Source organism: Alexandromys fortis, unplaced genomic scaffold, assembly GCF_014885135.2.
Source record: "Alexandromys fortis isolate MF-2015 unplaced genomic scaffold, M_Fortis_MF-2015_v1.1 scaffold_41, whole genome shotgun sequence".
Lineage (NCBI taxonomy): Eukaryota > Metazoa > Chordata > Mammalia > Rodentia > Cricetidae > Alexandromys > Alexandromys fortis.
The window spans coordinates 4,087,430-4,105,315 of record NW_026067923.1 but is presented as its reverse complement, the minus strand read 5'-3'; the positions used below and the strand labels follow the sequence as shown (position 1 = coordinate 4,105,315).

The following is a 17,886-nucleotide window of genomic DNA, read 5'->3' as shown; positions in this document are numbered from 1 at the left end:
ATAAAACTCACACCCACTGTTTGAACTTTAGGCATCAGGTTTTGATCTGGGCATTGTGGAATATCGGTGTATTGATGGACCATCATGACTATGGCTTAGGATTTAGAACTTTTCCTAGAACTTCTATCTGTCCTAAACCTTTTCATCCTCTTTGGAGTATCTTATACCACAACTAGCTATTTGATTTTCAGTGTAAAAAGGACTCAACAAAAATAAACATATAACTTACAGAGAGAAACATATACACTGTATTTAAAAAGCAGTGCACAGTTTATAGGATAAATTCGTTCAATTCATATAAGCCTAAAATATCATGTTGGAAGAAATCAGCTATTTAAGTAAAACCCGCATATCCACCTGTTATTCCAGACCTTGACCCTGAGATACCCTTGAATTCTTTTTGTCCTCCACCTGCTAGCTTTGATTTATCAGTTATGTTTGCTGTGATGCTTCAGCCAAAGGGAGAAATTACACTGCTATACTCTGAGATCCGGGCCTTTTCCCCCGAGGGCTCTTTGTGTATTACTCGTCTGAGCATTGAGCTGCCACCTCTGGCTGTGGTTTCCTCTGTCTCTCATTAGGTTTCTTGAAACCAGAGTTCAGACCATGGTCCTCTGAAAGCTTCACTCTCTTAGCTCAACAAGGCTTATGTACGCGAAGCACCACTTAGTGTGTGCAGATGAGAAATGACTTACTGAGACGCTGCCACAATTTTCTGCAAACCACAAAGACCCAGAGACCTGAGAAGCAGAAGACAGACTTGGAAGATAATAACAGCATTTCCTCCATGAAAAGTGGACAGGTCTGTTTACACTCTTGAACAGATGCATTCATCAGTTGCCTTGAGAAGAACAGAAAGCTACACTTTCAATCCAGAAAAAAAAAAAAGAAAGAAAAAAAAAGTAAGCGGGCATGGGTGGGAGAGGTATCCCTGGTCTCAAAGCTCCATTCCGAATAGCTTTGGGTGTCACCAAGCCATCTTTAGTAACCTTGAATGAAGTGGGGATCACATTACTCATACTTAGATGCTGCCAAGTTTATTAAACAGGAATTCACTATGTTGGTCTCGCCCCTAAGTTTCAGGTCTTCCATTGATATTCATGCAACTAAAGCAGGCTAACTAAGATATAACAGTGTTATAAAACCTCAGGCATTTCACAGATCTTGACAAATCATTGTACAAAAGACTAGTAGGGACACCAGATCTCAAAGCATGGAAACTTGTGTTATTTCAAGTTGGGCGGGAAGTTTTGATGAGATTTGAATGCCATTTATAGGAATCATGGTCCTTAGGTTAATAGCTAGGTGTCCACTTATTCACAGATACTCCACCACTTTATGGGCCAACTGCATATTTGACAGATACTTCCTATTTGTATACCGTATAGGGGACATCTGCCCCTTTTCCCAGACTGTTTAAGACTGAGTTATCTTCGGAAAACGCATGTCTAGACTTCAGGATTCCTTCTTGCAGCACTTTATGAGCTTTTACCTAATTTAACAAGTTCATGTCAAGATCATCCTTGAAATTATTTCAGTTTACTCCCAAAGACTCATTCTTCTTACAAATGTACTGTTTCTGAAGAATACGTCCTTACCAGCCACATTGATTTCTCTTTGCTACTTCTTCCCTCCACACTCGTGTGTGTCATTTCTGAAAGTCAAACAACTCAGCCATGTATTTATTTATCTATCATTTTTGGCCATTCAGGGCACACTCCTGAAAAGCCCCACCTTTTTGCACACCCTTCTCCTCTCCAGTATTCATGCTCAGTTCTTCATATTGCAATAATTTATAAGTAAAAATAATTCTCATAAGATCTAAGATGTCGTGGGATGTATTCCTTTTGTGTTCTATATTTTACACATAGCAGGATATTATTTCAGAAAAGAGAATAACAGAAGAAGGGAGAAATTTCAAAGAACCCTGGGGAGTAGATCAAGACGAGGCTTACTAGGATGACAGTCAGTGAAAGTCCTTCAATGGTGAATGGCTGATGACTTCTTACAAAGAAAGCAGTAAATAAACAATGATAACAACAACTAATAATCTTCCCTATACTTCCTGCTTAGGCCCTGAGACTCAACTCTAGGGGAATAAGTGAAACAGTGTTAAGAGGCACCCAAATAAGACTTGTGTCGGTATCCTACCAGGTGTTATTATTATTTTTTTTTTCGAGACAGGCTTTCTCCGTAGCTTTTGGTTCCTGTCCTGGAACTAGCTCTTGTAGACCCGGCTGGCCTCGAACTCACAGAGATCCGCCTGGCTCTGCCTCCTGAGTGCTGGGATTAAAGGCGTGTGCCACCACCACCAGGTGTTATTTTTAACAGGAATATTTAGTAAAAACAAGTGGGTCTGGAGAAATAATTTAGTGGGTAGAATGCTAGGCTTAGAGAGTTAGAGGTAAAATGGCTTAGAAGCTTGCTGCTTTTGCAGAGAACCCAGGTTTGGTTCCTAGCATTTTAGCTACAGACAACTGGAACTTGAGCTCTAAGGTGCTGTCCTCTGGCCCTGTGGGCACTGTGCACAGCAGTACACAGTCAGACCTGCAGGTGAACACTCTACACAAAAGTAAAAGCAAAGCAATTTTAAGAAGAACAATGCAAATGCTTAAGTTAGGAAGAGATGTTCCTCACAGAAGGGTATTGTTTTGATCTGCTTTTACCTTTGCCCTAGTTTCCTATATTGAGAAGCATATTGACTTTTCTTAATTCATAGTATTTTATATTCATACATTATATAAATTGAACATTATATAGGAATTTAGGTGCTATGTTCAAAACCAGAGAGGGGAGGGTTAGATCTGGACAATGTATTATACCAAATACCAAAGATGACATTGAGCAAGAGAGAGCATCGAGAAATATGGAAAGGCCTTTTCTCAATGAGCATGGGACAAAGAGCCTAGGGAGCCGGAATTAATAGCCTGTGACAGAAAACTCAATAGGCTGTATATGGACTGTCCTAGTGAAATACAGGAAATGTTTTCCACCGTTACCATGTGCCCATATGCAGTGGCAAGTTACATTTTGAAATATAAAGTTAAATTAAAATATGCACTCTAGATATGTCTTAGGTAGTTACAAGGGAATAGCTGGTGTTTCATTGAATTAGAAAACTTATCAAGTTAATAAATTAGAGCTTTAGATCTATGCAGCTTGAACTACAATATTGGTACAAGCTGATTTAACAAGTTCTTCCCCACAGAATAGAGTTAATATGATGAACCCAGAGAAGAAAAAAGCGAGAAAACACCCACACTTATTTTATTTTTATTGAGAGTAAAAACCACCTGCACACATTTCTGTTCAAAGAAAATGGCTCACTTCAGTTTCTTTCTATCACAGACAGAAATATTCTCCAAAGAATGAAACAGCTCCCTTTATTTCTTGTTCTAGCAAAATTTGACTTGCATATTTGGGGACATGTTAAAGTGCTCTCAGTGGTTTTGAGAGTTTATAAAAAGACAATTTGATCCCAAATCATAGTTTTCTTTATTTCTTGTGCTGAGCTGCACACCCTTCTGAGAAGTGAACCATGAGGGGAAGACATTAGCTTGCCTTGTATTAGATAATAAAAAGTTCCGCAAGGGATGAGTTCTGTCTAACGGCACTGTGAATATGAGGCTCATTTGGATTTAATTCATTACTGCATCGTGTTGCACAAGAAGGCAGTTTTTAAGCAATAGAATTGCAGTTCATTTGTAAAGGACCCAGACACAGCACACAATCAGCTAGTGAAGGCAGAAACTGATTTCCCAAATCAGACATAGAAAATTTAATATATTTGTCCAGTTATAATGAAAAGGAAGAAAACTTCAATCTTCTTTTTAGATAAGAATGTCACTTTGTAAATTTAGGAAGTGTAATTTTGCTTGGGCAATTGACTTCATGTTGATGCCATGAACTGAATATGCTGGAGAAAACTTTGGTAGATGCAGTATAATGCAATTTAAAATTGTATCTTTGTACATTTTGAGTAGGTCTACATTAAAATAAGTTCCAAAAATACACTAATTAGTGACATAAAAGTAATTACCAACATTTATTTTAGTACTAAGAATTCAACATAAGGTTTTATGATGCTAGCCAAGACCAGCTAATTTTTAAAAAATTCAGTTTTGATAGGAACTTCCAATGCCGGTAGCCTGGCCTTAAATTCACCTTTTCTCTTTATCACTTTCTCAAAAGCTAGACCACATTTGTGAAGAATTACTCTTCATTGAGCATAATATATTCAGCATCATTATTCAGTTTATTCCTAAGAGGAGATAGTTTAAATTATTAAAAAATTATACAGGATTTTTTAATCGAGTTAAATTATACCATTTTATATAGGTTCAATTATCACTATAGATTTATCCTGTGTTCTCCAGAGAAACAAAGACAACAAGAGTTGTATGTGTGTGCATGATGTGTGTGTGCATGTGTGTGTGTATTTGTGTGTGAGTGTGTGTGTGTGTGTGTGTGTGTGCGTGTGTGTGTGATGTTTCCTTCATTTGCTTTGTGGACTTAAACTACCAGCCATATTTAGTTTCTGTCCCATCTAGAAAGACCTGTTGGAAATTTTCAGTGAATACGATAAAATATTTAGTTTGCTTTGATAAATGTTATACAATCTATTTTAAATATGCATTACTCTGTTACATGTAAAGCATCTTTATGAGACTACTGAATTGATGTCTTTGGCAGAAAATTTCAAGTATCTTCCTAGATTTCTGCAGCTTTGGACTTTCAAATTTTAACTTTCACATGACTGTGCCCGACCTTTGAATCTTGATTTCCTTAACTGTTAAAGAGAAAAACGCATGCGCCATTGTCAACCTCTACTTGCTGAAACCCCGCCTTACTCCAGCTACTGTTGTCATTGCCAACACTTTTACAGTAGGCGTGCTAGAAAGCTGGGCAAGCCAACAAGAAGCTGATATGCATGTTCATTGAGGAAATGATTATTTTATCTCTTTTTATTACACCTGACTCAGTTTGCTTCTGTTTGAAATGAATAAGATAAGATGGTGAATGGAAATAAGAGCATAATATAGTCAATTCATAAGAAAAAGAACAAAAGCATGTGACTATATTAAAGTTAAACAAATTTCAGGACAAACTTCTGAGTCAGTCTATAGATCTTGATGAATGAGATAGAAATATCTCACTGTCAGGAAAGCATCAATATGGTATACATATAGATTCCCAACTCTCAGGTTGCAGGGACAGGAAGATCATGAGTTTGAAATCAGCCTGTGAGACCCAGCAAGTCCCAGGTCCTTTTGTGTTGTACAGTAAGACTTGAGGGATTCAGTAGATTGAAATAAAGAGATACAGGAAAAGAAGTAGAAGAGGAAGAAGAAGGAGAAGGAAAGGAAGGAGAAGGGGAAGGAGAGAGAGAGAGAGAGAGAGAGAGAGAGAGAGAGAGAAGAAGAAGAAGAAGGAGGAGGAGGAGGAGGAGGAGGAGGAGGAGGAGGAGGAGGAGTAGGAGGAGGAAGAAGAAAGAGAGGGGGTAGAAATAAAGTGATACTTCAAGATAAAACAGAAAGCCAGTAAAAACTGCCCCCCCCCAATCTCAGCTGTACTGTAGTAGAACTTCATATCTATGTTTATGTTTATGTAATAAAAACAAAGCCTTCCAACTTAAAAATTAATATTGGGTACAAGCTGTTAAAATGTGCATTAAATATATGAAAAAATCCCTAAGGAACCATGTGTAATCAGAATGTCATTTTATTTTCCAGCAATTGAAAGGATAATGCACAGGAAAGAAAGGTTTATCAAGGGCAACCATGTGCTGGCTCTATGCTCTTCAATGCTAGTTTTATTGAACTCCTGTCTAGTACTACTCAATTTGTCGAATTCTTTTTTTTCCCTACACTGTGGAAAGTAGTACACCCCTAAGTACTTGACGTGCATAGAGTTAGTTGCAGGGATAGAGAGAGGAAAATGATACAAAATTTATGTGACATGAAAGAGCTATGATAGAGATGATACTTGGACCATACATTCTAGGCAGCTAGTATTTGAGCAAGTTGAGGGCATTGCAGGCAAAACCTCTCTTTTCAACAATCCTCATTTACCTGAAGAGGAGGTAGGACTTTAACTCTCATATATCTGTGAGTCTTATTCAATCAGTAAAAAATAGTAATGTCTTTTTTCATGATTTTAAACAATTCTAAGTTAAGCAATGCTTTATCTAAAGTTCAGAGTAATGAGGTTCTCTGCCTAATTAAACTATCATATCCTATGCATTCCTTTTATGATTAAATTTAAGACAATGTATAATTGTAATGTGGAAGCTCAATGGTATAATATCTAATTACTTTCTTAAGAAACCATCATTTCTTTTTCTGGTAAATTCAGTCATCATTTGCATAGTTTGACTTATGACACTGGTTATACGTTTACACATTTTTCTTTAATTAAAATAGCAGTGCCTTTATGCTTTCTTCATTTGTCCCAATGTTCCAGCTATCATCTTCTCTAATGCACGATGTAAAATGAAAAATAAAAAAAAGAAAGAAAGAAAAGGAACAGAATGAGAAGAGTGAAGAAGAATCACCAGAACAATTATGCAATGACTAAAACCAGGAAGTACAGAGACAGTTCTGGGTTGAGAATGGCAGTAGTGTAGAACAGCAGGAATGGGCCTTGGTATAAAACACAGGAGAACAGATATGACAGATTCTGTTGGTCAGAGGACAAAATTGCCACTAACACCAAATTATATCTAGCTCTTTGATAATGCAGACATTAACCCCCCGTGTTCATGAAGGACTTTTCTGCTTTCATTTTTAGGTGAAGAATGTAGGTGTTGAATATTCTGGAGCAACATCAATGATTCATTTCTTTTTAGAATAGAAAGAGGTGGGAATGATGAAGGGCAGGTGTGGGAACTGAGCCTAGGAAAAACAGTGACATTATATAACAAGGAAGCTAGAAGGTGAGCTGAATCAAGGGACCACAAGGCAGCAGAGCTCTTTACATTCTTCTTACTTGTGAACAGAGAAGGAAGAAATTAGAAGAGGAGTAAAACAAATCCATATTCTGCCCTAGATATCTTGAGCCTATACATCCTCCTTTAAGGTGATCAAATTTGAAGGATCACAAAAGGGCAATTCAAACCAAAACCCAGGCTTCTTAGAGTATGGTCACCTGTCAGTGTTGCGATGGATACTCTGGCAAAGATAATTTCAATAAAGCTGATTCTCATCACGTGATCTAGCATAGCGATCCCATTAGAATAAGACTGGAAGAACTTCCCTTCTGTTCCTCTGACTCTCAAGTAAGATCTGCTAATGTGTGGAACTAAAAGGACTCTAAGGAGTTAGAAACAGTAGTGCCAAGTGCTGTGATTCATGGGTACAGGAGAAAGAGAAATGCGAAGGAATTTAAGTATGTTGCCCATTTGTCATGCCTTGGGTAATGTCCTTAAATCACAGACACCTAACTAAAATGTTCTAAGTAGGGTTACCTAGTACAGAGTATTATTACATACACACAATAGTAAAATAAATTAGTTGCTAAAGTAAAGTAAAAGAGAATAAAAAGAGTTGAACAAAGAAGGTAGAGAGACTGAGCAGTAGTTAAAACAATCTAAGCTCTAATCCCAGTTCCTGCCGGGTGGTTCTCTACCCACTGAACTTCTGTTCTGGGGAATCTGATGTCATCTTATGGCCTCTGAAGACTGAGCTCCCAGGTATAAACCCATAGGAATATACACAAAATAGTTCTTTTAAGAAAGAAGGAAGAGTATGTGAAGGGGAAGAAGATGATCCTTGAAAATACATTTCAAAATATCAAATATAAATGGGATTTGAGAAGCAACTTCCATTTTTCATATTAAATAAAATAATTACTAGAATATTACTATTTCTGAAATGCCACAATTGGTTATGTTTCTGAGAAGACTCTCAATCATCACCACAATGTTGAAAGTACTTAAAATATTTTTAAAGGTTTTTTGAACAGTTAATCTAAGGATGAAAATGTTTTACATACATAAAGATGACTTCATAGTGTAACTTCACACATGTCTAACTCACTGTATCAAGGCAGGTAATAAATTAAAACACTCCAAGAAGTGTAGATCTTTAAATGAGACAAATTGCTAGAGAACTTTATCTTGTTGTTACATTTGATAAACTTACAGTGCATTTGATAACAAAATGCATCTATAGGAATGAGAGCAGGACAAGGTACTATGGAGACCAAAATGGATGAAAGCTGGGTAGCTGGGGATTTAGGAGGGAGGCAATACAAAGACAAAGGAAGGGAGGAAGGAAAATAACATCAAGAGTGTTTGAAAAGTCACAGGAAAACATAGTTGCCTAAAATGCATACATATGTAAGCATATGTGTAAACACACAGACGTACATATATATGCATATATACATGTACACACACCTATATATTTCAAAGAAGTTATGGTACTTGCAGTGGTAATGCTTCCTTCAAGACACATAGGCTGTCTAAAACAAAATATAACAAAGAGCAGCAACAACAACGGAACAGTGCCAGGCATGGAAATCCTCTCTTCAAGTTATTGATCAGGGGAGCACGAAAGACTCCAAACATTGTAGGTTATGTTATGCCCTCAGTCACTTCTGAGAAGGGTAGAACTTCTTGCTGAAGACACCACACACTTGTGAAATAAGACATGGAAGAATTGAGTGGGGCTAGTCTTCCCTGAGGACTAGCTCTCATAGTATCAGGAGTTGTTATGTAAGCTGTCAAGGGAGAAAAAAATCTATCAATACCCCACCCTGCATCAAAGCTAACAAACTACAACAATGACCAGCATGGAAGATATCCCAATGTATGATAGTGGCACATAGATCCAGGAGAAATCAACTGATGGCACACTCAATAGGAAAGAGGTTTATTATTATAAACCTATCTTCCTATGGCTAATAAAGTCAACAGCCTTTGAGAACTTACTATTGTCCTGTTCCCAAATTGCTTTAGTAGTTTCTAACTGCATTCTAGCTGCCTTCTAGATACTTCTCCTATACTCACAGATATGTGTAGCTTTCACCCTTCATAAAATTATTTTCTTTTTAAAGCAGACAGATTATAGAAATCCACAGCTGGCCAAGATGTAGAGAACAATTTACTGTGGGGCATCCAATCCAAACTGATACATTGACAAGACAACCCCTACTACACCTAAGATTCAGGAAACACTGGAGAAGAGGAAGGAGAAAGACTGTAAGAGCCTCCACTGTGAGATAGCATTACATATGACAGGCAAACCGCATGCACAGAAACTCAAGGACATGGTTGACTAAACAAGACAAGCACAATGACACTGCCCATGACATGTTACTGACGATGGGGGAGAGTTCACAAGACCCATCCCTAGATGAAAAAAATCTACATGCAATTACTAGGTGCTAAAAGAGGGATAATTAGTCTTCCACTCCAAATAAGCATGAGCAACTACAAAGTTATCCAGTTGCAAGTTGTCTACTCAAAACACATGAACATATGATCTACATGGAATGAAATTAATAGGTGGTGTGTGTGTGTGTGTGTGTGCGTGTGTGTGTAAAATGATAATAATTAAAGTGGTCATGACTTTGATAGGGGGATGTGGAGGAAAGCTAGAATGGGATGGAAATTATTTAAATACAATATCTGTGCATGAAATTAAAAACAAAAACTAAAATTTAAAAATGTAACTACAAAATAAACTCAACAATTGCTATATATATCACATTCTATTTTTCTATTATATTATTTTGTTTCTGAACCTGTAAAATCTAGGTGAGGTGGATTCTTTAAAAAGTAGTTGATATAAGCAAAAAGAAATACAAATGAAATCAATTAACAAATCAAAAATGATATAACTTTATTTTTGGTCTATCAAAAACAAACAGTAATGAGGACCTAGAAGGCAGGTGGTTTTGCAAAGCAATTTTATATTACAAAGTAAACAACTAAATTAAACTCTCTGAAGTGGTTATTTGCTTCCAGGCATTTATGGAGAAAAGAATAACTAAATAAAAATACAAACATTTATCTCTAAGAATGTTTGGAAGAACTTAAATGTTCTTTTATGTGGAATGGCTGAAGAAAGTTCCTAACACCTATAGCACTTACCACCAAGCAGTATGTTAGTGTGCTTATATATACTTACATTCATTAACTGCAAACATTGTTCTAAGTATATTTAATTGATGATACATCTAAAGTAGTTATCAAGAAAATATTTGTGGCACAATGCAATTTTTTGATTGATAGGTAAAGGTAAGAGTTATTTTTTAAAAAGGTACTAGAATGGGTGATTTTTGGTTGATAATTTAAAGCATTTGCATATGTTGTCCTAATATTTATGTAAAGTGAAATAGTAGGAGACATATCTAGAGTACATACTTTTCTTCCATTCTATATTTTATGGTATCTGGATTGTCAAAACCCAAGAAAATTATTGCATTAAAATATACACTCAGGATTAATAGAGTAAAATGACCATCCTACCAAAAGCAATCTGTAGGTTCTATGCAATCTTAATCAATATTACAAGACAATTATTCACAGGGATAGAAAAGATAATTTTCAGCTTCTTATATTAACACAAAATCCCAGGATAGCAAGCAAGATCCTAAATAATCAAATAACTAGTGTGTATCAACATCCCTGATCTTAAATTGTACTACAGAGCTATAGTAATTAAAACAGTATGGTGTTGGCAGAGGACCAGACTTGTTGATCAATGGAATAACAATATTTTTGAGGAAAAACTGACATTGACTGAGAGGATATTATTCAGATACTTGTACAAACATATTTGGGCAAAATCACTATTATCTAAGAAAACCATATGAATAAGAAAATTTTATATAGCACAGTTGAATATGTGTCTTACCATGGGATATTCCTACAGACTAATCCCTTGTAAAGTGTATTTTGGGGCTAAATTTAGACATATCATATTTAATTGATTTTATTTCATTTAATTAGAAAATAAAATCCACACACCTTCAAGTTCCATTATTGGAAAAATAGTACTTTTACTTAGTTATATATTTAAATTTTTATCATTTGTTGTTTATTTGAAATAAGGATATTAGCAAGCTTTTCAAAGTGCTGAAAACTAAACAAAATTAATAAGGTGCAAAGAAGGAAAACATATATGTAGCCTAGTTAGTAAATAAAATCAAAGAGGAAATCCCCCATGACCTCATACAGACTTAACTCTGACTAAGTCAAAGTAAAGAAAAAAAATTAGGTTTGAGTCCATGAACTACACTTTGCTGATAAACTGAGAACTGACATGTAGCTTGGGAAGAAAGCAATTCCCTTAATGTTAAAAGGAAATTAATCTACAGTCCCTTGCAGAAGCCTGTTTGCCTTGATGAAGTAAACTGACCCTGAATGCCTTGGTGAAGTAAACCCAGCTTTACATGGTTCTACTTCACTGGTTGCATGGTTCTACTCTACTGGTTCTGTTTGAGAGACTGCACCTCTCTGCCAGAGGCATCACTTATGAAGACCTTCTTCCCTTCCCTGTTTCAGCCTCTGAAACGTTTAGAAGCAGTTTCCCAGTGAGCATCCTTCTGGATTCAGTCATTGGAGGATCTTCTAGGACCCTGAGGGGCAGGAGCAAACTGGGATGCTATGCTTCTCACCCTCTACAGACCTGCTATTGTCCCCAGTTGAGGCTGCATCCTGCCTGCACTTGTGTAAACAGGAAAGTCCGGTTTCCACCAATTTATTTTTCTAAGTTTAATGGTGGCTTCATTCTGGACTGCCTCCCTATCTTCTGAAAAGTTTCACATTCTTCACCAGTGATGAAATAACAGACCGACATTGAATATCTACTGTTCAGGGGCTGACTAGAGAGGTAGCTTGGTCAATAAAGTACATGTCTTGCAAGCGTATGTGATTTCTTTCCATATAGCTCATGCAATAACCAGGCATGGCTATGAGTAACAGCTGCAGTCTTAGTATTGGGAAGAAGAAGAAAACAGAAAGACACTATGGCATGTTGGTCAACTGGGTGAATATATAACAGCAGCTTCAAAGAGAAACAGACACTATCTCAAAAAGAAGATGGAGAACAAATAAGGAAAACCCCTGATACTGATCTCTTCAGATACATGTGTACATAAACCTTACACAACACATGAAATAAAGTAAAATAATTGAATACTCATTCCTTGAAATATTTAAGGAATTTCCTGATGTATAGGTCAACCCATAACTGACACAGTAGATCTTTATAAAACACAACTTTTAACTCAATTCAGTACAGAAGGTTTACATTGGGAAATATCATAGAAAGCATTATCACCTGCCAATTACACTTCCATGGATGCTTAAGCAGCAGTGAAAAGCAGACAAGCTGTGCAGAAGAACAGTATTCCCATCTGTCACTTAGACATGTGTTCAGGGAGAGTATTAGAATTCATCAGCGTTGCTACACATCGTACATCTTCCGTGTAAGTTTTCCCAGGAAGATCACTAGACATGCTCACTTGCCAGCAACTCTGCAGCTGTAAATCATTGTCACCCACAACAAACATCCTGGGAAGGCAGCAATGTTGGGCTCCAGCTACGTATAAATGATTAAAGGGATGCTTGTTTCTCCTAAGTTCTCGGAAGACATTTGCCGGTATTTCTTCTCCATCCATTTTATTATGCATTAAACTGCCAGCCAATAACAAACACAATTGTCAAATTGTCACAGGTGTGACATTGGTGCTCTTCCTATCAACTCACATTAAGTTCTCAATAAGACTTGTTTATTATAATTTGATTGAGTAATCAATGCATTCTGGTCCCATAGCTATCCACTAAGTCATGCACAGTCGAGACCACAGCGTTTTGAACTGTCTGAATGTTGGAATCTGGCGTATTTAAACAGAGAGTGCCTGCTTGAAAGGGGAAGAATGCAGGGTGTCAGCAGCCCCAATCCCCCTTGAGTAATTAATGGCAGTTATCTCATCCTATAAATCACATTATAGTGCCAATCATGTTTGTAACCATAGGACAAATATCCTAGTTTTTATTACCTTTGATTCAAACCATCTTTGCATCTCAACACAGCCTATCAGGCTTTCTCAAAGGGAGAAAATGCATAGGCTAGAGTCATTTAGTTGCCATTGTAGTCATGCTTACTATTATCAATTCATAGAACTACATCATAAATTTATATTGCAGAACCAAAAACCTGAAAATGCATGTCCTTCTATAAGTTTCTATTCCTGGCATAAGTTGTATCCACCAACTTGACAAACTTGCTTGTATCTCCAGTGCAATCTTACTTTAGAGATTTATTTTCTAGGAAATGCATCCCAACATCCATTCCTCTGCACCTACCTGAAAGACTTCTTAATATCTTCTGCTTTGATTGTCTTGAGAATATCCTGGTATAACTGAAGGTCCTTTGTTCCTGATGGTGTGTCATCAGAAGGGCAATTCATATGTGCATAATAACCTATTAGAATTCCAGAAATAAATAAAGTGGTGGCTGTGCAAACTACTTTTAAAAGGTAGCAAAGGTTGCAGTGTTTGCTCTTTGGTGTCGATCTTGGGTAGTGGGTAATATAGTCAGGCTCTTCTTCAAGTCTCTGGAACCTTCCTTTGGGTGAAGCAGCTGGTTGAATGGAATCAAGATGGAGGTCTAAAGTTTCTGAGTGCCCCAAGTTCTGAGTCTCAGTATTATCTTGCTGGAACTGGTCAAAGCCAGGTTCTTCCAGTTCTTTCTCCATATCCCACTCTAAGTCAAGGGCAGTGGCTTGGATGTCGTCATTGTCTAAGTAAGGTGAGTTTCCTGAGGTTCTTAAATCTGCATTGACCTTCTGATAAGCCATCTTTTTACCTATGGAAATAAGAGAAAATGAAAATTATACTAAATTAAAATAGGCTTTTTATTTTTAAAATTAAAAGTAAAAACAAAATATTTAACAAGGATGTCTATGTGGGAGCATAAAACTTCAATGATTCATGTCTGGACAGATGGCTTAGGCATGCATAGCTCAAACATGAGGGTTTATGGTCAGACTCCAATACTCAGGCAAGAGAGCTGACTGTGATGGTACAGACTCCTACAATCCTGGCATCTGGGAGGCAGAAACATGGAATCCCTGGGACTTGCTGGACAGGTATCTTAGATACATGTGCATGTTCAAGACCCATCTCTATAAGAAAAGTGAGAACATCTGCCCTTGACTTCTGCCTTCAAATCATGTGCACACAGGCCCCCTACATTTAGTAAGGGTAATCATTTCCCCATGGAAACCAACCTTTAGTGATCAGCAATTTAATCCTATTTCTCTGTTAAATATAATAAATAAGATCTACACAATAAAAGTTGAAAGTATTTGGCAGAAATACTATTTAAAAAGCATTAAAATATACACATACACAACCAATCTCTGTAGCTGTAGAGAGTGACTGGAGCACATAAATATCCAAAATGTATAACATGAAGTCAATGTTAACCACTTTAGAAACAACGTTAAATGATGTAAGGACAAATGCAATGAAGTAATGATTTTATCTCTTATGAGGAAAAGAGGATAAAAACCCTTAAAATGTTTATGTGTACTTGAGTTGTTTCTGCAAACTAAAGTTGGAAGTGGTAAAGTGATCAACAAGGGTCTGATCTGTAGAACTGCATGAAGGAAAACATGGCACATTCATACAGCTGTAGCTGAAGAAAGGGGCTGGGAAATTTTAAACTGTCATAGAGGAGTAAACTACTCCCAGGAACTATGACGTGAACTAGCCTAGAACAGTGAGGTTTAAGTAAAAGTACAGCATGGAATAGGTCCAAAGACCAAACCCTTTGGCAGCAGGGAGGTCTTTCTTAGCTTCAGAACCTTGCAAGTGGCCCATGGAAGTTGTTCTTTCCTACAGTTTTGGATGACTGTCCGTTGTGTCCTGCAGAGTGGTTTTAAGATAAGTCACCTAATTAACTGTAGGAAGCCACAGTTTTGAAAGCCACTGGAACATTATCACTGCAAATGACAGTGTCTATAGTGTTTCCACTTTATTTTTGTGTGTACGGATTTGTCATCTTAGCTGGATGCTGAGTCCTTCATCATGCTTTGTAATATTTCTGTATCTCCCAGTAGAAATAGCAAAGCACAAAGCTCAAGTGATATTTGGAAGTTAATTCTTAATGATAGTCATTGACAAATCAACATTAACAAGGAATATTAAAAACCAGGACCTCATGAGAGAAGGTAGCATCAGCCACCAAATTCTGACATCTCACAGGTTGGCTAACAGAGACCCAAATAACAGAAAAGCTCTCAATTTTTAGGAATATTACATGTAACTTAATATTCAATCATGCACAACACAAATATAATTCAAAAATTCCCATATACTACTCTGTCAACTAGGATTCATTCTTATCCAGAATTAAGCCCAAACAGAGCATGTCATTTATATCAGTCAGTAGGAGAAGGAACAAAGGTAAAGATGGATGGGTCCTTCTACCTACAAGGGAAACAAAACAATCAATCTTAAGAGACAAATACAAACAAAACACAAAAGAACAGACAAAATCTGCAGAGCTGTTCTAATAGAATGTATGGAAAGAATGAATTTAAGCTTTCTTATTATTTTTAATACCATTTCTTAATTCCTCAAGAATTTCATATAATGTATTTTGATCATATTTACCTGCCTACCCTAATCCTTCTAAATCTACCCCTACATCTCTATTCATCCAATTTCATGCCCTTCATTTGGTTATTTAAACGCAGTGATTGCAATTACGCTCAGGTGAAGGGTCCACCCTGGAGCATGGTCCTACTAAGGGCAGGATCATAGAACCTTAAAGAAAACCGACATACTCTTTCTAAGCAGTTTCAACTGCAAATAGGTCCTCAGAAAGGGGCATCCATCTTCTAAGACTCCACGCTGAGATTTTGCCTGCCTTGAACTTGTATAAGTATTCTGCATGGTGTCCCAACTGCTGTGAGTTCATAAATACAACTGTCTTCTGTCCAGAACACTGCTTTACTGCAGTCATACACAGCCTATGACTCCTACTGTCTTTGTGCTCCCTCTTCCTCCATCATCCCTATGCCTTAGGGGAATAGCATATGCTACAAGGTCCCAATTAGTGCTAAACATTCACAGTCTTTTATTCTCTGTATTTTGACAAGTTGTGTGTGGGTTTCTGCTGATCACTATCTACTACAACAAGAAGCTGCTTTGATGAGGGTTGAGAGATGCACTACTGTATGTGGATAATGGTAAGTGACTAAGCTCATTTTAATACAATGTTAATTGATTTGAATGACAGTAGTAGCCCCACCCTTCAGGCATGTGGCATATAGTCCCAGGCTCTTAGCTCCAATCATGTTACTAGTTCTAGGTTCCACTGAAGAAATTCAGACCCCTAAAGACTAACTTTATTTTCTTTTTTCTTGTATGTGTATGTTTGTGTTGAATATGTAGATATGTGTGTTCATTTTAGAATATCCATAGAGGTCAGGAAGTTTGTGAGAGACCACAATGGAAGGGCTTTTGGGGGAGAGGGGATACAATGTGATGGTAAAATGAGGGGAAAGAAGTAATGGCACTAAAAGGGTTCTGTGAGTTGAGGTGGGAAGAAAGGGTAAAGGATGTGATAATGAACACTAGAGACCTTTTGAAAATGTCATATGGAAATTTACTACTGTAGAAGCTTCAAAACACATGCACACACACACAGAGAGAGAGAGAGAGAGAGAGAGAGAGAGAGAGAGAGAGAGAGAGAGAGAGAGAGAATTTAAAACAAATTACCCTGTAACAAAGGAACAGCTCCTCTAGTAGCCATCACAGTCTAGCAAATACAAACTTAGTGCCAGGATTATTTCTCTTCGAGAAATGATTTCCCACAGAACCCCAGACAGCACAGGTTATTGACATTACTCCTGGTTAACCACTACAACTGGACAGTTACACCATATCGACGAAGATACCACATATGTGGGTCACAGAAAAATGAAAATCATTATTTAAGAATGTCTATACTTAGAGTTGGAGAGAATAGCTCAGAACTTGAATACTTGCTGTCCTTAAAGAGGAGGTGGATTCAGCTCCTAGAACACAAAACTACTGTGTGGATCTGAACTCTTCTGGCATCCACAGGCAGTAGACATACATGAAACATGATCAAACATTCAGACAAGCACTCCTACACAAAAATACACAAAGGAAGAAAAGAAGGAAGGAAGGAAAGAAGGAAGGAAGGAAGGAAGGAAGGAAGGAAGGAAGGAAGGAAGGAAGGGAGGAAGGGAGAGGGAGGGAGGGAGAAGGAGGGAGGGAGGGAGAAGGAGGGAGGGAGGGAGAATGAAAAGAAAGGCAGGAAAGAAGAAAGGGGAAAGAAAAGCAAGAAAGAAAAAGAGAAAGAAAGAAATCTTGAAAACATAGTTCTTTTAGTAGTTTTACCAAAAGGGGAGGAATGTGAACCAGGAAATCAGGCAAGGAAAATATTACAAATAAGAAAGCATGAGCACAGTTCATTTGCAGATCTTAGAATGGCTGCTAGCCAGGGATGCTCCACATGCTGGGATGCTGTCTCAATGCTAAGAAAAAGAACTTAGAAAAGGGAAGGGATTCTCTGTTACCTTGGAAAGATGTTACCTCTGTAAACATGGCAACATAAACCGAAGCTTATCTACTACTTGCAGTTTTTTTTATTTTATTTTTTTAATTGAAAAAAGGAAAAGAAAAAAAAAAGTTTCCGCCTCCTCCCAGCCTCCCATTTCCCTCCCCCTCCTCCCATCCTTCTTTCCCTCCCCCCACTTCTCTCCCCCTCCCCCACTTCTCTCCCCCTCCTTCTCCAGTCCAGAGAGCAGTCAGGGTTCCCTGCCCTGTAGAAAGTCCAAGGTCCTCCCCCCTCCGTCCATGTTCACTAGGAAAGTGAACATCCAAACTGGCTA

At 37.5% G+C, this 17,886-nt stretch overlaps 1 protein-coding gene across 7 annotated transcripts in view; it reads right to left on the bottom strand.

Annotated features, from left to right (window-relative positions):
- Nucleotides 1-17,886, bottom strand: part of Naaladl2 (N-acetylated alpha-linked acidic dipeptidase like 2) — a 1,236,187-nt gene that overhangs the window by 648,543 nt on the left and 569,758 nt on the right. For all 7 annotated transcript variants that reach the window (XM_050142050.1, XM_050142054.1, XM_050142052.1 and 4 more), the window contains one exon: nt 13,319-13,820. In XM_050142050.1, coding sequence (XP_049998007.1) covers nt 13,319-13,820 — 502 coding nt within the window. The remainder of the gene's footprint in view (nt 1-13,318; nt 13,821-17,886) is intronic.